Source organism: Podarcis melisellensis, assembly GCF_964234715.1.
Source record: "Podarcis melisellensis genome assembly, chromosome: 3".
Taxonomy (NCBI): domain Eukaryota; kingdom Metazoa; phylum Chordata; class Lepidosauria; order Squamata; family Lacertidae; genus Podarcis; species Podarcis melisellensis.
Window position 1 is genome coordinate 72268031 of NC_138530.1, and position 17905 is coordinate 72285935.

The window sequence follows — 17905 nt, forward strand, 5'->3', positions numbered from 1 at the left end:
GACAAAACTGATTCCATAAACAATTAACAGGATTCCTTATCAGGTATCAGGATTCCTGTATCAGACTGGATAGCTGCAGATACTTCATAAGAAAATTACAGCCTGATCCTAAGCATTTATGCTTTGAAATAAATTTAACAGAAATCAATGGGATGTGCATCCACAGTGTTTCAGACTTGCGGCACAGAGAGATTGCTTTGTTCCATCTTTATTTGCTGAACTTCGTAATTGGTGTTAACTCCTCTTCAGTAAGATGAAATTATAAAGACCTAAAGTTTTCCTTAATAATGGCTGGGCTTCGTATACACAGTTCTTACACTTATGTGACAGTACTACTCAGGGCGATTCATTTTCAGATGGGAAGCAAACACCATTTTATCACACTGTAATAACTTGTTTTTCCTTGAGTGTGATCAAGATTCCTAGAAGAAGAAACAAAATTTTCAACATGCTAGCATGTTAGTAATTTTATTACATTATTTTTGGCCAGAACTGAGCTTGGGCTAAATCAAATGGCAATTGGAAGCCGATTATAAACCAGGTCTATAATAAAAGCTTCTTCACAATCTTTTTTTCCATTGCATAGTTGAACCCATCATGAAAAAAATGCTGATTTCTCCTGGTGAGAGACAGTGTCAAGATGATTCATCATCCCTTGTAGCTCTAAGACAGGGAACTGCACTTGCTTTTCAAACCATTTGGCAACTGTGAGAAGCTGTTCCTCGTGGAATGCGCGGCCAATAAGCTGCAACCCAATTGGTAAGCCTGTCTCTGAAAGTGCAGAAGGAACATTTACAGCCGGTAGCCCTGAAAGACAAAATAGATCATTATTTATATCATTTGACAGAATCACACACTATTCCAATGGTAAAACAAAAACCAATACACAAGGCATTAATTTGGCATTATTGCTTCTCCTAGCAGCAATATTGCCAGAGGCAGTGGAAGACAGGAGTGCCTGGCGTGCTCTGGTCCATGGGGTCACAAAGAGGCGGACACGACTAAACGACTAAACAACACAAGCAGCAACATGCTAAACATACTTCTTTCTCATCCACCCTCAATGGGGAGAATGCACAGGTATAAGAGGAGAAAGCACATTTTCACTGTCCCATGCTGCAACTAAGGACAAGGCATACACATCTTCCATTTCTAATAGGCTCTTTTTTCCAGACTACTTCCAAAAGCATCCAAGATAGACTCGGCCACATGGATTTGGCTTCTTGAGCAGTTATCCAGGCAGCAAAATTAATGAACCCTTTTGCCTCCACTATAGGAGTGCAGTAGAATCATTGAATTGTAGAGTTGGAAGGGAACCCAAGGCTCATCTAGTCTGACCCTCCTGCAATGCAGGAATCTCAACACCCATGCAGGAATCTCAACACTTTTTTTTTTAATTAAAATAGTGAAATGCCACAAAAGCACATTATTATGCTATAACATTGTAATGCTTTTTTTTTTTTAATTTAAAAATGATGTGGGGGAAGAAACCTTTCCTATAATAGTGGTGATCAGTACAGGGTTTCCCCCCATTTTTGCATACTGCTGGGAAGCCTTCAGGAATGCTGCACAAAGAAGATGTCTGTCTGGGAATGGCAAATTCAAGAAGCAACAACTAAGATTAGATAAGTATTTGAACCACTCAGATGTTCTCACCAGCCATGTTGGCAGCCTGAGTAAAAATATCATCCTGGGTGCTGCGGGTTCTGTTATCCTCTTTGATGAATTCCACATATGGTACAGTGTGGCTCATAGTTGTTGGAGTGAGCAAAATATCGACACCAGAATGGAAGACTTTTGCAAAATCATTGGCAATGAGTCTTCTCACTTTTTGGGCTTTGATGAAGTAATTCTCATAGTTCCTAGAGGGGAAAACAAATTTTGTGAGAACTAGCAACAGGACATTGAGTCTTTTAGTCAATTGCAGCATTTGGATGTGTGTGCAAAAATTGCAAACAAGTTGTTATCTTTTCTCCCTGAGTCTACAGCTAAAGAAAACCAATTAAGTCAAAGCATTGTAATGCTGGCCTCAGTTGTTCAGATAAGAGGACTATCTGACTTCAGTGCTTAGCTACTCTTAGAAATGAAGAGTACAGTTGTACCTTGGTTAACAAACAACTTGCGAGTCAAATGTTTTGGCTCCCGAACGCCGCAAACCCGGAAGTGAGTGTTCTGATTTGCAAATGTTCTTTGGAACCCGAACGTCCGGTGTGGCTTCCAATTGGCTGCAGGAACTTCCTACAGCCAATCGGAAGCCACGCCTTAGTTTCCGAACATTTTGGAAGTCAAATGGACTTCCAGAAGGGATTCCATTTGACTTCAAAGGTACGACTGTATTGCTAATGTTTAAAATCTTGACAAATGAGAAAAGGATAATTTAACCAAACAAGCAGATGCATAGTAACAGTTTAGTGAACGTGGGGTAGTACAATACTGGACCTCAAATTCAAGTATTGGGTGTCTCTCAGCTGTCTTTTCAGATGTGCTATGCAGCTACTGCTTATGGCTTTTTTCTCCCTCACCTTCTGGATTATCAGAAGGTTGGATTAAAGTCATCTGCCTCAACATACCTATCTTTACATAGCTAGAGACAGCCATTCATGTTGCTGATCCTGGTCTTATAGTAGGCCTTTTAGAATGTTTTTCTGCCCTGTTGCATTTCAACGAGACTAGGGTGGAAATGATGATCACAGTTTATTAAGCAAGAGAGTACATCAGATTTTAAAGTAAAGTAAAGGTAAAGGGACCCCTGACCATTAGGTCCAGTCGTGACCGACTCTGGGGTTGCGGCGCTCATCTCGCTTTATTGGCCGAGGGAGCCGGCGTACAGCTTCTGGGTCACGTGGCCAGCATGACTAAGCTGCTTCTGGCGAACCAGAGCAGCACACGGAAACGCCGTTTACCTTCCCGCCAGAGCGGTACCTATTTATCTACTTGCACTTTGACGTGCTTTCGAACTGCTAGGTTGGCAGGAGCTGGGACCGAACAACAGGAGCTCACCCCATCGCGGGGATTTGAACCGCCAACCTTCTGATCGGCAATTCCTAGGCTCTGTGGTTTAACCCACAGCGCCACCCACGTCCCACGCCCCACATCAGATTTTACTGGCATACAAAAGGTAAAGGACCCCTGGACAGTTAAGTCCAGTCAAAGGCGACTATGGGGTTGTGGCACTCATCTTGCTTTCAGGCCGAGGGAGTCAGCATTTGTCCACAGACAGCTTTCCGGGTCATGTGGCCAGCATGACTAAACCGCTTCTGGTGCAACGAAACACCATAACCCACTGGTCACCCATTGTTCACATCTGCTTCTTTGCTCAGCTCTTTCACCCCAGTTGGCCAGGATACTGTTTTATAGTAAGAACAAAATAGCTTTCTTGGGAATTTAACTCAACTGTCTGGGTTGCTTCCATGAAGTCATTCAAATGGACCTGTAAGAGGGTGAGTCACCTATGATAGTTCCCGCCTTAGCTGACATGTGAACCCAGGTTTCTCTAATCCAAAACACGAGACCAAGGGGGGAAAGGCTTTATAGTTAACACATGCACAAAAAGTTGAGGTTTTCACTTCTGATTATTTAAAATAAGCCCCTGGTTAAGAGGGTACATAGGAGAGAATAGAAAACAAGAAAACGCTTAGTAGATTGTGCATAATTTTAGGAAATAGTGTTTTGCTGTATATTACAGCTATAGCAGCATCAGCAATAATAATATTGTCTTAACTGCATGGAAAAATCTGTCCACATGAGTAATTTCACCCTTAACTGAACCACAAATAAAATGCTAGCTTTGTAAATTTGAGCTTTCAAATGTGCTGAACTTACTGTTTTAGCAAGAAGTAGTTTCCTGATAGAATTCTTCCCCTTACAACATCATTAAAGCCTTCCCGGCGCGTGGCTGCATACAAGGCTTCGGTGGACTTGTCAGCGCTGCTGCGGTGCCCTAAAATTAAAAGTCATCAGTGATTTGGAAATGCATCTTAAACCATTCAAAGTCACATCATGAATAAACAATAGAAATCACTGTGCTGTACAAATATATCCGAGGTTTATTTGCTGCTGTTGCACACAGCTAAATGTCAGGTGCTGTTTATTCATGGGCCAGGAAGCTAAACAAATCACGTGGGTTTCAGCAGCAGCAGCAGCCACCACAAGTAGCTGTTTGACTTGGGACAAGTTGAATGGTCTTGGTTGAACATTTTTAGCATGAAGAGGGATAACTGGGAAGAACTTGAATGTTCCCTCATCCAAAAAAACCTTCCAAAATTTTACATTGTTTGTACCAATTTTCTTGCTGCCCGCTGCCCCTCGGAGCAGCTGCTTTAGTGCCAGGTTTTTGTTCACTCCTCCCCGCACCTTTTCTTCCTCACACGTTCCCTGAATATCAGGGATTGTGTTGTGAACACGATAGCATTATGTCACAAAGCAGCCAGTTAGATCCTCTAAGGGTCTGATTAGATCCTCTGAGGGCCAATAAAGCCGATTCGGAATGAAAGCAAACTTTCCTTTATAAAATTGTCCTCATTCTGGAAGGGCGTGTGTAGTGGGGCTGCGCTTGAGCGCATGGCAGGAAAGCAAAGGGCATGGAGCTGCTATTGCAGCCACCGCTTGCCCATCGCCTAAGTCAGGAAGGTGGACCTTGAGGATTGCCAGATGTTGCTGGACTACGATTCCCATCATCCCCGCTCAGCAGTCATGCTAGCTGGGGCTGATAGGAACTGGAGTTCTAGAACTTGGAAGGTTCTCCTTTCCTGACCTGGACCATACAGGTGCTTCTTTTCCTGCAGCTTCACCCTTAGAGCTCCTACTATTGTTAATCTGAATGAGCAGTTTACTCCCTCTTTGGAACCTCCTTCAAAACTTCTGAAAGTGGAAGCCTCTTTTCAGATTGGTGAATGGGACTGTGAAGTTCTGTTTCAACTCAGCCCTAAGGCAGACACATTTTCAATCTAGCAAGAATAATACAGAGTACGTCAAGGGTACTTATGCCCTGTCAGGGGGTTCATCTGATAATATCCAATCATTCATATTGATTTAGAATATATTATCTAAGATTCGAAAAGGACACAATGAAGTGGCTGCAGATTTCAGCAGGCTTATATGTTTCGCAATATATTTTGACACAAACGTTTTGAAAAAGGGCCAGGACTTGTTCAGCTTTGTTATTCTTTTCCTGATAAAAATGCTGGGAACAGGCATTTGAGAGTCAATGTGTTGAAGTACAATATTTCAACTGACTTGGCACTTAAAAAGTACACTGGAAAGTACAGGGAGGGTGATACCGAACAGGAGCCATTGTCTCTGACCAGGAAGTGCAGAGGTATTTCAATAACATTGTATTCCCTCATCAGTTGACCCTGAGTGCAGAAGAACAATTGAGCTGAACAATGCATGTACTTTGTCCTGCAGAGCACTCTTCCAAGGACACAGCTGAGACAACACTTCTGTCATAATAAAAACATGCTCACAGAAATAATACAGAAAGTTTGGCCACCAGCAGACCTCACTGCAACTAATAAGAGACTTTCCACAGTGCTAAAAAGGCTTTGGCAGAGACATAATCTTTCTGTAATTAAAAAGCACATCAGATATGCTGGTTCATATTGTGGCAGGCTGCACATTTCTCTGACATAATTAATGGATCTGCATTTAATCAACTAGGGACATGCTGTGAATTGAGACTCACAAGCAGGTGTACGTAAGCAGACAAATGACTTAAAGATAATATTTAAGTTACTGTACTTGGCTCTAGTTTTTAATGCAGAACTGTCTGCCTTGCAGCTTACTATGGCTGAAACTTGTTGGGGGCAGGTTAGCAGGGCTCAACCAACTTCCTTTCAGATCATCACTCTTTGAACTGCTTCCCAGTTACAAATAAATTATCCCTGTGTTTACGCTGGAACAGGGCATTCGGTTCAAAAACAGGTTGCCTCTGAGAACTGATCTGTTGCTTCCTTCCCTAACCTTGTTCTGTGGAGACATTGTCTGCCTGCCAAATTTAGAGACTAGTGATTTTCATATACTTTGCCACTCTGCAAACCAAATAACCAGCAAGCCTACAATCAGCTCCAGGGTTTGTGTATCAGTCCTCCTGCTGCTGTGCTTTTCTTTCTCCCAGAAGTAGCACACCATTCACACACATCCACAGTAATCAGTCCACTTTTTAATTATTATTTCTGTTGGTATCTCAAACTTCAGGAGGAGGTATACTACGGTTGATGCTTGGTTGGGTGGAACATGCGCTATAGGCAGCTGCCTGACCTTGCTGGGTGTGTGAGTCCTAGCCATGGGTCAGCCAACCCCTACCTTCAAAGATGGAAGTTTCACTACTCTGTTTGGGCAGAATGGACAAAGAGAGGAGAGGAAGGGGTTGGGGAAAGCAGAGGAAAGCATACGTGATTGTCCTAGGTAATGTTTTTGCAGAAAAAACCACTCCTCTTTTGAAAGGTGTGATTTTAACCACAGAAACACATTCCCATTCAAAATGCATTCGGATTGAACTTATTTCTAGTTTAGATTTATTAAATCAATGTGTAGTCATTAGTGGGTTATGGCAAATGTATAAAGTGGACCGGCATTGCTCAATCATACTGTGGGGAGGACTAGTCCCACCCCCTCATCTCCCTCTCTCTCACACACAGACAAAACACCTCTCCACCACATTAAGAACTCCCACCTGATTTGCACACTGGATGTTTGTAGTAGTTTCTAGTGTTCCAGTTCTGTGCCCCATGCTACAATGCTACAAATGATGTAGATCATATAGAAAGATGCAGGCCAGCGCTGTGAAGGCTTGCAGCCACAGTAAGCAACAGAGAAAAGTGCAGGAGCAATAATGACTGGAAGAAGCAGACTAGAAACAGATCTGACACCAGGTCTGGCACAGCTCATAGGCTGCCCATTAAAGAACAGGAATAATTTATAATATTATACCCTAGTTGTTCTCGTTAGTAAGGCCTTTTTGGGCATAAGCTCTTGAGGGCAATGAATTTATCTAATTTACATGACACTTGTTGGAAAGAAGCCTTACCGTACTCCAGGCCATCAAATCGGGCCATGTTCGATGCTACTTCTGCTGCACACAGCACATGGTAGCAGACAATGGAGTAACAGGTGTGTGGGAGTCTGACGTCAATCACTTTGGCGCCAGCTTTCTCAAAGAGGTCGGCTGCCTTGGACCACACGGCCAGAGTTTGACTAGACAATCCTGGTACGTTGTATTCCTAGAGAAGGGAGAGGGTGAAAAGCATAAGCCTCTGCACCAACAACTTTATGTGCATCTTCTCAGTTCTGAGCCAGAATTATCAAGTGGTTTGTAGCATGTTAAACTCCCAAGTGAAAATTTGTCCTTTTCAAAAAAAAGTATTATTGAATACTTCCTTTGGCAGGCAGCTAGGATGGCATGTGTTTGGTTTTAGTTATAGATTCAGTGCCAAACTGCAGCTTGCTTCAGAGGCCAGCCTGTCTTTCTAAGGTACTTGGGAATGGCTGGAATGAGCTGAGTCATAAAGCCCAGGGAACCAAAATGATGAGCTAGGATAGAATGACTGACGGGGAGCTCATTGGCAAAAGGAGAACCAAGACCTGCCAGGATTTTCCACAAGCCCCAATGCAGATGGAGGACTTTAGGCTAATATAAATAATAGAGGTAGATTTTGAAACAACATGACATATTAAACTAAATGGTGGGCAATGATTGCAAATAAGGCGCAGTTCTGCATTCAGGGATGACCTGGTTCCAGCAGTTTCCATTAATGGCTATTGTGAAAATGTTCCTGCAAATCAGAACAAAATTCTTAGTGTTGTAACCATTTTAAATAACTGTGAAAAATATTAATACTAATTAACAGCTGGTATATAGCTTTCCCTCTTGATTTAGCCAAGCTCTTTTTCAACAGAAGGAGCTGTAAGTTTTCACTACTTCCTGGCAATGAGTTAACAAGCAGACTGCACCATGGTTGATTAAGGCTGCAGTCTTAACCCCCGTTACCTGAGAGGAAGCCTCTTTGAATTTCACAGAACCTATTTCTGAGCAGATATGGCAAAGATCACATTGTAATTCAACACTTCTTTCTTTCGCAGCATGCATAGTTCTTTCTCTCTTATTTTTAGTACAGTCTTTTGCAGTAAGTCAGAATGGTCAGCTATGACTTTTGGTCTGGATGTTATGAATTTAGTTCTCTAAAAAACCCAATGGGTTTTCAATATCATTGTCCATCTCACTGGGGGGGGGGGGGAACAAAGTATATCCACAAAAGGAAGGGTGGGGAATCGTGTGTATAACCCAAAATGAGGAACATGTGTAAATAACTTCAGAAGGCAAAAATCCCTCTTCACATTAATATCATTTTAAAGGTGGATACATAATTGCCTTGGGAGTGATGAGTTGCAATGGTGTGTCATTCCCTCCCTACTCCCAAGGGAGGCTGCCCCCATAAGAGCAGCTGCCTTTTAAAAAAATATAATCTTTCTGAAGGGGGTGGCATGTCAACTCCTATCATTGCTTTCAGGGGCACTTGCATATCCATTTACAACAAGTGCGGCAGGAGCCATGCTTCCTAGCTGTTCCTGGTTGTGTGTGCCTATTTTTCCAACACTCAGCCTGCCCCATGGAATTGGGTGAGTGTCGATTCTGAAGCGAATGTTCCAGTCTTTACACTAGTCCTGGAGGGGCAGCTCAGGGGAGTCCACTTTTGGAATTCACATCCTCCAAATTCCTTAAGCATCTCGAAATGCGAGTGCACATGTCAACTTAGAAGAACACCTTGAAGACTTTGGTTGAATAATTAAATATAATGATTCTTTCAAAGTGTATGTGTGACAGGCATTCAGTGAGTACTTCTTGTTCCTGACAGTTCTGAGGAAGCCCAAACAGAGCGTTTCCTAAAGCATATTTTCATTCTGATTAATGAATGTCGAATAAGACATACAGTACCATTGTTCTTCAACACTGATTGTGTTCTGCGGATTGACTTATTATTATTATTTAAATTTTTATACTGCCTTTCATCTGAAAATCGCTGGGCGGTTCACAACATAAAAATTAAAAAATGAGAACACAAAATACACAATGAAAACATTATGCTTCCCCCTTTTTCTCGTTTTGTTTTTTATTTTTAATTAGATTAGTTTGTTTTTTATTGTATGTTGAAAAGTTCCAATAAAAAATGATGCAAAACCAAGAACAAGATCCAAAACAAACCAGTAACCAACCCCACTCCCACAAACACATTTAAGAGGAAAACCAATGTTAACCAGCCAAAGGCCTGGTTAAAGAGAAATGTTTTAATGGCCTATGTCAGTCATAGGCAATAGGAATTCACTAACATTTAATTTTGGTGTTTGTTTCCCCCCTCCAAGTGGCTATTTACATACCAGTTACCTTTGGTATGCCTATGCAAAGATCCTTCACATCTGTCAAATTGGGCAGCTGAAATGGGTGGACAGGGTCCTGCACGGTGGTTGAATCTTTTGGATCATGGCCACTGAGTGCCCCTGAAACAAAGCAGAAAGACTCATGAGCTACAGGAAAGAAAAGAGAATCCTTGAGCCAAACTAGCTTTGACAGAATTCCCTAGGGAGACAGGTGTAATCATTATACCCAACACGGTGGCTGCATCGTCCACACATCTGGCAAAGATGCCCGGCACATCCATAGAGTTCACCAGCGGAATAAGACCGTGACGGGAAACCAGGCCATACGTTGGCTTCAAGCCAACCACTCCACAATGAGAAGCTGGGTTTCTGGTGGATCCTCCTGTATCAGATCCCAGAGCCCTATGGTTGAAAAAAATAATAATAACAGCAGTCAGGACATCACATCCCAATTTGCTCTGCAGGAACATAAGAGCCTGGTTGGATCAGACCAAAGGCCCATCCAGTCTACCATCCTGTTCTCACAGGGGCCCAGCAGATGCCTATGGGAATCCGGGAAGCCATTGCATGTCTTCCCCAGGCTTTGTTTTTTACAGAAACAAGGCATCATGACCTACCAATCACTTCTAACACTTTTCCAATGAAGAAACGCACATGAAATTAACCACAATATGTAAACTGCTTGGTCTAAGAGCAACATACAGATTACTATTACTGCTGCCAGCCTGTGAAGTGCCTAGTCTGAAAGGGCTCTGTTTTATCTGGAATATAGGCTTGCCAGGAAGAAATTCAAAGGGTGCAGTTTTCACATTGTGTTCCTTCATGGAGTTTCAGCAGACTTTCCTCTCTCATGCAGTTTAAGTACAGAGACCATTTCCAGATCAGGAGCAGACCAAAGTCATCTGAAGGTACATTATATGGCTCAAGGGGATTTAGTTCTCAGAAGCACCTTGATGGGAGATCACTTGGGAGTCTTATGGTGCTGACTTCCTTGAAAAAAGAGTGAGCTATAGATATATAGCAGTGGTTACCAACCTTTTTTTGGCCATGCCCCACCTAAGCATCTCTAAAATCCTGATGCCCCCCCGCCCCCCCAGTGACATATATTCTTATTATTCAAAAAGTGAACTCCTGTTCACGTGGAGGAAGCCTAAAAGACCATTCACTCTTAATAACTCATTCTCGAATTGCCCCCCTTAAAAATCAAATTGCCCCACGTTGGGAACCACGGATATATAGCAACAAGAAAGACATTTTCCTGACTAAAAAGTGTATTGTTGCATAAATTTCTGAATTAAATATTAAAATATTATTATTCAAATAAACACTCTACCTTTTAGAATAAACATACAGTGGCTCTATATTCAGCTAAAATTAAGCAATCTGAAAAACTATTCTTTCACCCTGAGGGATAGCCTAGTCAGTAGAGCATGAGACTCTTAATCTCAGGGTCGTGGGTTTGAGCCCCACATTGGGAGAAAGATCCCTGCCTTCCAGGGGGTTGGACTAGATGATCCTCAGGGTCCCTTCAAAACTCTTCTATGCTTCTATGAAAATTGGAGAGTTAAAAATCCACTTAGATTTTTTTTTCCATGAAGACAAATAGGACTTTAAAGCTGGCTTGCGTTTTAAACTTTTTCAAAACTATATTTCTTCACAAAACAGAAAGAAACATAAAGCACTGGTATCAGCACAGCTATGAAATGTAGAATAAACCGAGGATCTAAAGAATGTTAGTCTGAAAATCCTACTCTATATGAATTATTAGCCCACAGTGATGTCAACACAAAAGCCTGGGATGAAAAGGTGTTTTATTGTAAGGGAGGAGATGCTGTAGATTTCATTGAATCGAAATTCCTTCTCCTTTTTTTGCGTGCCTGAGTTGCTGGAAAGATCCCACAACACTTGTCAAAGAGAGGAGGTTCAGAGGATATTGGCAACATCCTTCCTTCTTTATTGCCACAATAAATCCTTTCCAAGCAATACGAAATGCCCACACTGAGAGGATGGAAATTTGTCTAGAATGACATGGCTTAAGTCAACCTTTTGGACATAAAAGGGGACTTTACACTGTCCTCAGTGCTCCTCTACCAAGTCCTGCCTTATCTATATAGAATAGACAGTAAGGGATCTAATCAGGGACCAGGTTGCTCCTAGGCCCTTGGGTATGAACAGCACTTAGGCCCTTGTTGGCACTCAGCAAATATTATGAAGTTGCATTATGAAGCTTTTAATTAAGCTGTTCTAAAAAAGCCTCTTACGTGAAGCATGTGAAAGACGATACGGCAGCAGCACTGCCTCCAGAGCTTCCTCCTGTTATCAACCAGCTGGTGTCTTCATTTTGAGCACTGGGTTTCTGCACACACTTTTCTCTGTACTGTCGTGAGTAACTCCAGGGGTTTCTAACCGGTCCAAATGCCCCATCAGTACTTCCAGAGCTAAGATGAGAAAATCATAATAAATAAAATAATAAAAATAAAAGCAAATAATAAAAATTAAAACAACAACCCAATACCCCTCCCAAAAAAAGCTAGGTCCATTATTTTAATGGCTCTACTCTGAGTAAAACTTAGTTGAACGCCCCCTGAAGCTTATCAATTCAGCTAGAGATTTAACAACTTTTTTGTCTCTCTTTCCAAGTACATATGAAATCCTTTGCTCTGAAACAGAACCAAAAAATAAATCGGTTGACACTCCTAAATTTGATTGGTTCACACAGGGTGAACAACCTGAAGCTCTCCTATAGACTCTGGAAAGTTTCACCCCATTGGGAAATCTCTGTTTGAAAAGTTGGAGAGCTGCCACCTGTCAGTATAGGCCAACCTTCTCCAGTCTGCTACCCACCAGAGGTTTTGGAACATCATCTCCCATCAGCCTCAGCCAGCATGACCAATGATCAGGAATGATGGGAGCTGTAGTCCAAAAAAATCTAGAGGGTGCCTGTTAAGGGAAGACTGGTGTGAAAATATTGAGTTAGATGAACCAATGGCCTGACCTGGTATAAGGCAATTTTCCATGTTTCTATGTATTTGCAGTGTGAAGAAATTTCATCTCTGAAGCATGTGACCCAATTTATATGGTTGCAAAGATAGGCTTGAAACCATGTGGCCAATGTCTGCTAAAATCTCAGAAGCAGGAGGAAAACTGAGCAGCCAGAGCTTTAGCACCACATGTTCTCAGCCAAGCATCAAGATAGGCAGTCTTGCATCTGTAGTTAAACAGAAGTGAAGCAACACATCAGGCACCCAACAACATAAAAATATTTAACTTGGCTTACCCCATGGCAAATTCATCTAAGTTTGTTTTTCCAAGAAGCACAGCTCCTTGATCCAGCAATTTTTGAACTACAGTTGCATTGTAAGGGGGGATATAACCTGAAAAACAAAGACTGGATTGGATGAATTGTTTTATATTAGTGAGGTTGTTGTTGTTTTTTAATGAGTATGCCATGTATATTACCATTAGTCCCCGTTTACATGGATTCCTACTGAGAATATGACTACCACAGGTATTTCATTGTTTTGTATTATGGGGGTGCACTTTTAACTTGTTTCAGGAAACTACCTCAATAAGATTAGATGTTTGCTATCATAGCTGCCTGAGAGAAGATTCTCTTCTCAAAACTGCAGCGTGTCTTGGCAACCTTGACATCTCCCCTCTCTTTATTGCTTGTTCCACAAATACTGAGTTCAGCTGCCCAACTAATACAGAAGGGTTCTAATACCCCTTTCAAAGCCTATACAATGATGTGCTCTACTAATAGTAGAACAGTATAGGGTTTCATACATATTGGCAGTAATCCAGTAAGATAACCAGCAAGTAATAAGACATATACTGTGTCAGCATTTTTCTGCCCATTTTCAATGTGAAAAGGATCTAGGAGTCTTGGTTGACCACAAACTTGACATGAGCCAACAGTGTGACGCAGCAGCTAAAAAAGCCAATGCAATTCTGGGCTGCATCAATAGGAGTATAGCATCTAGATCAAGGGAAGTAATAGTGCCACTGTAATCTGCTCTAGTCAGACCTCACCTGGAGTACTGTGTCCAGTTCTGGGCACCACAGTTCAAGAAGGACACTGACAAACTGGAACGTGTCCAGAGGAGGGCAACCAAAATGGTCAAAGGCCTGGAAACGATGACTTATGAGGAACGGCTAAGGGAGCTGGGCATGTTTAGCCTGGAGAAGAGGAGGTTAAGGGGTGATATGATAGCCATGTTCAAATATATAAAAGGATGTCACATAGAGGAGGGAGAAAGGTTGTTTTCTGCTGCTCCAGAGAAGCAGACACGGAGCAATGGATCCAAACTACAAGAAAGAAGATTCCACCTAAACATTAGGAAGAACTTCCTGAAAGTAAGAGCTGTTCGACAGTGGAATTTGCTGCCAAAGAGTGTGGTGGAGTCTTCTTCTTTGGAGGTCTTTAAGCAGAGGCTTGACAACCATATGTCAGGAGTGCTCTGATGGTGTTTCCTGCTTGGCAGGGGGTTGGACTCGATAGCTCTTGTGGTCTCTTCCAACTCTATGATTCTATGAATTCATCATACCTCTTTACTAAACTGCAAACTGTTATTGAGAGTACCCCAAGTTTCAAAGTGAAGACAGGGAGGTACGAAGGCTCTAAAAATATTCAAGTGAATCAATGAAATCAGTGGAACTAGTCAGTGCCTGTGGACTTGAAGATTAGAGTCTTTGTTTTGGTGTCTGTGCAACATTGGTATCTGAAGAGGTTTATACCTGGTAGCTCAGAGACCAGGGGCAGTGGCGGTGGCGGCTGCTGCCTGGAGGACTCCCTAGGACAGGGGAGAGGAGAGGAGCTTGAGGGAACACTCCACAAGGGAGAGTGTTTGAAAAGGGGCGAGAGGCTGCCAGCTCTGCAGGTAAAGAGTGACAAAACTGGGCTTCTGAGCCCCACAGGGGTGCCACAGAAAGAATGTCGTTGGTCCAGGGAGCTGTGGACTCAAAAAGGTTGAAAACCTCTGATCCAATACATCTACTCATAGTTATCTACAAAAGAATGAATCCATTTAAGACAGAACCACAGTACTCCTATCCATATCCTTAATAGATTGAGGAGCAGAGCTCAAAGTTGTCAGCTTATCTTAAAAATGCTACTTTACCTTTTAGCATCTTGGATGCGCATGTTGTTTCGATTCCAGTTGTGCTGAAGTTGTCTTTCACTGCAAAAGGAATTCCATCCAAATCCCCCAATATCTGACCTATATTACGGATGACAGTGTGAAGATTATTTCAATCAGTGCATCATGCACACAGCCTTATTTAAAGATTGAGGTTGTTCTAAATAATTTTTGACATGTTGTCTGAACTGCTAGACCTGCTGTGCCAGCAGATTTGGAAAAGGTGTGAAAAAAACCACACAGTTGTCTCTCAGTCTCCTAAACCTTTTGTTCTTGCTACCCCTTCCCCCTAGCACAACTGTGGATAGTGCTAGGTCAGTAGTGCTGCAGCTATGGTGTAGCACTTAGGAATGTGAGCAGCTTGGCCACAGAGCACAGAAGCAGCAGTGGGGCTGTCCTCACATGCCAATGCATTAGTGCCAATACCAGAGCAAAATAACATGCATTATGGGTCTTGTTTTCAGAAAAGTGAACTGCTGCTATGGTCAATAGAGTGTAGGATTGGGTGCATCAATTCTCACTTTTTGGTTTACCATTAGAAATTGCCCTCAGTTCTAATTTGCTCTACAACATTTTCAGCAACCCTCCCGTCACAACAAGAAAGGCATTTTGTAAATGAGGTAAGTTATGAGTTACTTTCTTTAACCATAATGGCTAGACTTTTTTCTTTTTTAACGACAGAGGATGCAGAAATCCAAATGCTGTACTAGGTTTCAGAGTCATAGGACCCACCAACATCATTTTTTCTGCCTGGAGCACTTTTAATGAAATGCCTGCTGTTGTTTTGCCTACAAGTCTAAGTAGGTCTCTGGCCTGAGTAGTGCTTTAATGGGCATTCCAAGGACAGATAGCGGGTGGGATTGAGCTGGCCCAAGAGCTGCTAGATCCAAACCTGGTCTGAAACAGTGCAAGCAGGGCCAGCCCAAGACATTCTGGCACCTGGCCACCCCCATCTCCACCTGGGAAGAAGGGGTAAGTGGAAATCTATATCAGGAACAAGGGGGAAATAAAGATCTATATCAGGATCTACTCCCCCTGTGGATCCAGCCACCTGAAGTGGTCACCTCACTTTGCCTCATGGGTGGGGCAGCCCTGAATGCTTGTTCATATTAAACCATAATTTATTTTAACTATAGGTTAATGTAATGTGCGAATAAGGCCTAACTAATACCACAGAAATACAGTGAAGTATTCCCCCCGCCCCAATATGAGTAAACAAATATTCTGGGCAGAAAGTGTAAGGATCACAGCCAACATACTTTAAGGAAGAACAATTGTTCAGCAGAAATTACCTTGCCTGTATCTCTTCTCCGATGCCTCAGCCTGTTTTAATGCTGTGTCTTCTGCTACAGTGATATAAGCATTAAGAAATCTGGTAGCTTTTATTAAGGAGAGGCATTTCTGACACAGCTCTGTTGGACTCACTTGGCCTTCCTTGAGTGCTATAGATATCTGAAACATCAAAATTTTCTATTTTTAGCAGTATTTCAAGAGTAAGCTTTAAAGAACTATGTCTACTTGGTTTTCAAAGCAACTTCTCTACTTTGTCTGTACTTACACTACCTTTGATTGAACAAGCAACAACGCGAGAATATTATGTGAAATATAACTATTAAAATGTGCAATTGTATAAAATGGCCTCAAGATGTGAACTAAATGTGGAGTAATATTGGAGTTGGTTTACCAAACAGGTGAGTAATGAGGTCACAAATGATTTCTCAATACTATTATCTGTAGATGCTTTGTTAGGTAATCACTTCATATTTTACATTATAGCCACCCCAGCAGTTAGTCTACTTTATTTTTAATTTTCTTTTTGCCATCACCAAAATTGGTCCCAGATCTTGGGGGCCAAAAAAATGGCATGCAAGGAACAAATCAGATGCCTGAACAAAGAGTTAGTCACCCTGCCCAATAGTGGGCCTACATCTACCACAGCGCTCCCCAGCTCTGCCCATGGAAAGATCTACCACTGGTTGTGTTTCCTCTGGCAGTGATTCCAAATGCTTTCTGTTCCTTTGCAAGTCCCCAGGTTTAGGCTCTTTACCTATACCAGCCTGGAGGTGTCATGCACAATCTCCTCAATTAGGGTTCTTCCACATTGCCAGTAGTTTTGAGTGGGAATCAGTTACAGACAGGCAAATTCTGGTTTTGTGATTACAGTTGATTAGAAGGTCTTGCATAGCAACCCGCATAGCAGCCAAACAGGCTAGCATGTGGGGTATCTTGTTGTTACTAGATACCTCTATATTTGCCGAGGATGGTACACTATCAATACACTGGTGTTAAGTTCACTAACTGAAAAAAAAAATCAGAAAGAAATTATGTATATTTGAACAGTGCAATCCTATCTATACATGTTTACTGAAAAGTGCCCCACTGCATGGCCTTATTTCTTCTAAGCGTGCATTGGGTTGCACTGATCGTATATAGGTAACCAATGTGTGCTGTTATTGTTTTGACATGCTTGGAATTTAAAATATATAATTGTATTTTAAAAATACAATTATGAACATGTATGTTTACCAGCAGCTAGAAATAAAATTAAAAGAAAGGGAAAATATGCTTAATAGACTGTACAGTCAGTAAATAAAAGTTCTTTATTGTCAAATTAAGATTTTTTTAAAGCCTGAAATGCAAATGATTGAGTTTTGTTGGGCAGAAAATTCATGCTCTCTCTGTAGAGATTTCTCAGGGAAATTCTGCTAGAGTGCCCCTGCCCCATCGCTGCCGTAGGACTGGAGGTGGTGGAATGTAGGATTCACTTATGGAAAACTGGAGAAAACAGCTCTCTTTTAGCAGGCATTATTAACTGTTTCAGGGCTGGAAATATCTGTCACTTGAATTTCCACCTGCGAACTGACCTTGGTATATAAACAAAATCACATTCATGATTGCCTTGCTTTTAATCACGTTTTGCTGATGTTTCAAGTACGCAGCAGGCTGAAATCCGACAGGTGAAGCTTTCCATAGCATAAAAATGCAATAAATGGAAGCGCTTCGTGGGTTGACTGTCTTTCCTGCAGCAGGAACCGAATTGCTATCGAAAAGCAAGCAATGCCCACCCGCTAAGAGGGAACTCTGTCTAAAGAGAGAACCGAGCAGGAAGATGAAGCCTGGGAAGAGAGGGGCGAATAGCTTGCTTCGTCCACGGCAGCGGTGCGGGGGGTGGGGGGAAGCAGCCAATCCCAGCGTCGCCTCACCTCTCGAAGCGAAGCTCGCAGCATTTTCTCTACCGATCCGGAATAAAAATAATCTAGTGACCTCGCGAAACTTCACCCGTATTAGTAGCTCCTGTTACCGGTAGTTTGCGAACGAGTTCATGGGCGCTGCCATCTTGAATAACGCGTTCTAACATCGGCGCTTCTGATTGGCTCAGACTTTCGGGGTTGAAA

The 17905-nt window shown here is 42.1% G+C and overlaps 2 protein-coding genes across 2 annotated transcripts in view; one reads left to right on the forward strand and one right to left on the reverse strand.

Annotated features, from left to right (window-relative positions):
* The window catches only part of RTN4IP1 (reticulon 4 interacting protein 1), a 111085-nt gene that overhangs the window by 35125 nt on the left and 58055 nt on the right, over positions 1-17905 (forward strand). The window lies entirely within an intron of this gene.
* On the reverse strand, positions 169-17860 carry QRSL1 (glutaminyl-tRNA amidotransferase subunit QRSL1). The gene is made up of 11 exons (XM_081904649.1): positions 17714-17860; positions 15803-15962; positions 14493-14591; positions 12650-12746; positions 11634-11810; positions 9599-9774; positions 9380-9492; positions 7028-7220; positions 3823-3940; positions 1657-1862; positions 169-807 (listed from the first exon to the last, which is right to left on the reverse strand). The coding sequence occupies exons 1-11, from the start codon at positions 17735-17737 to the stop codon at positions 596-598; spliced, it is 1575 nt and encodes a 524-aa protein (XP_081760775.1). The 5' UTR covers positions 17738-17860; the 3' UTR covers positions 169-595.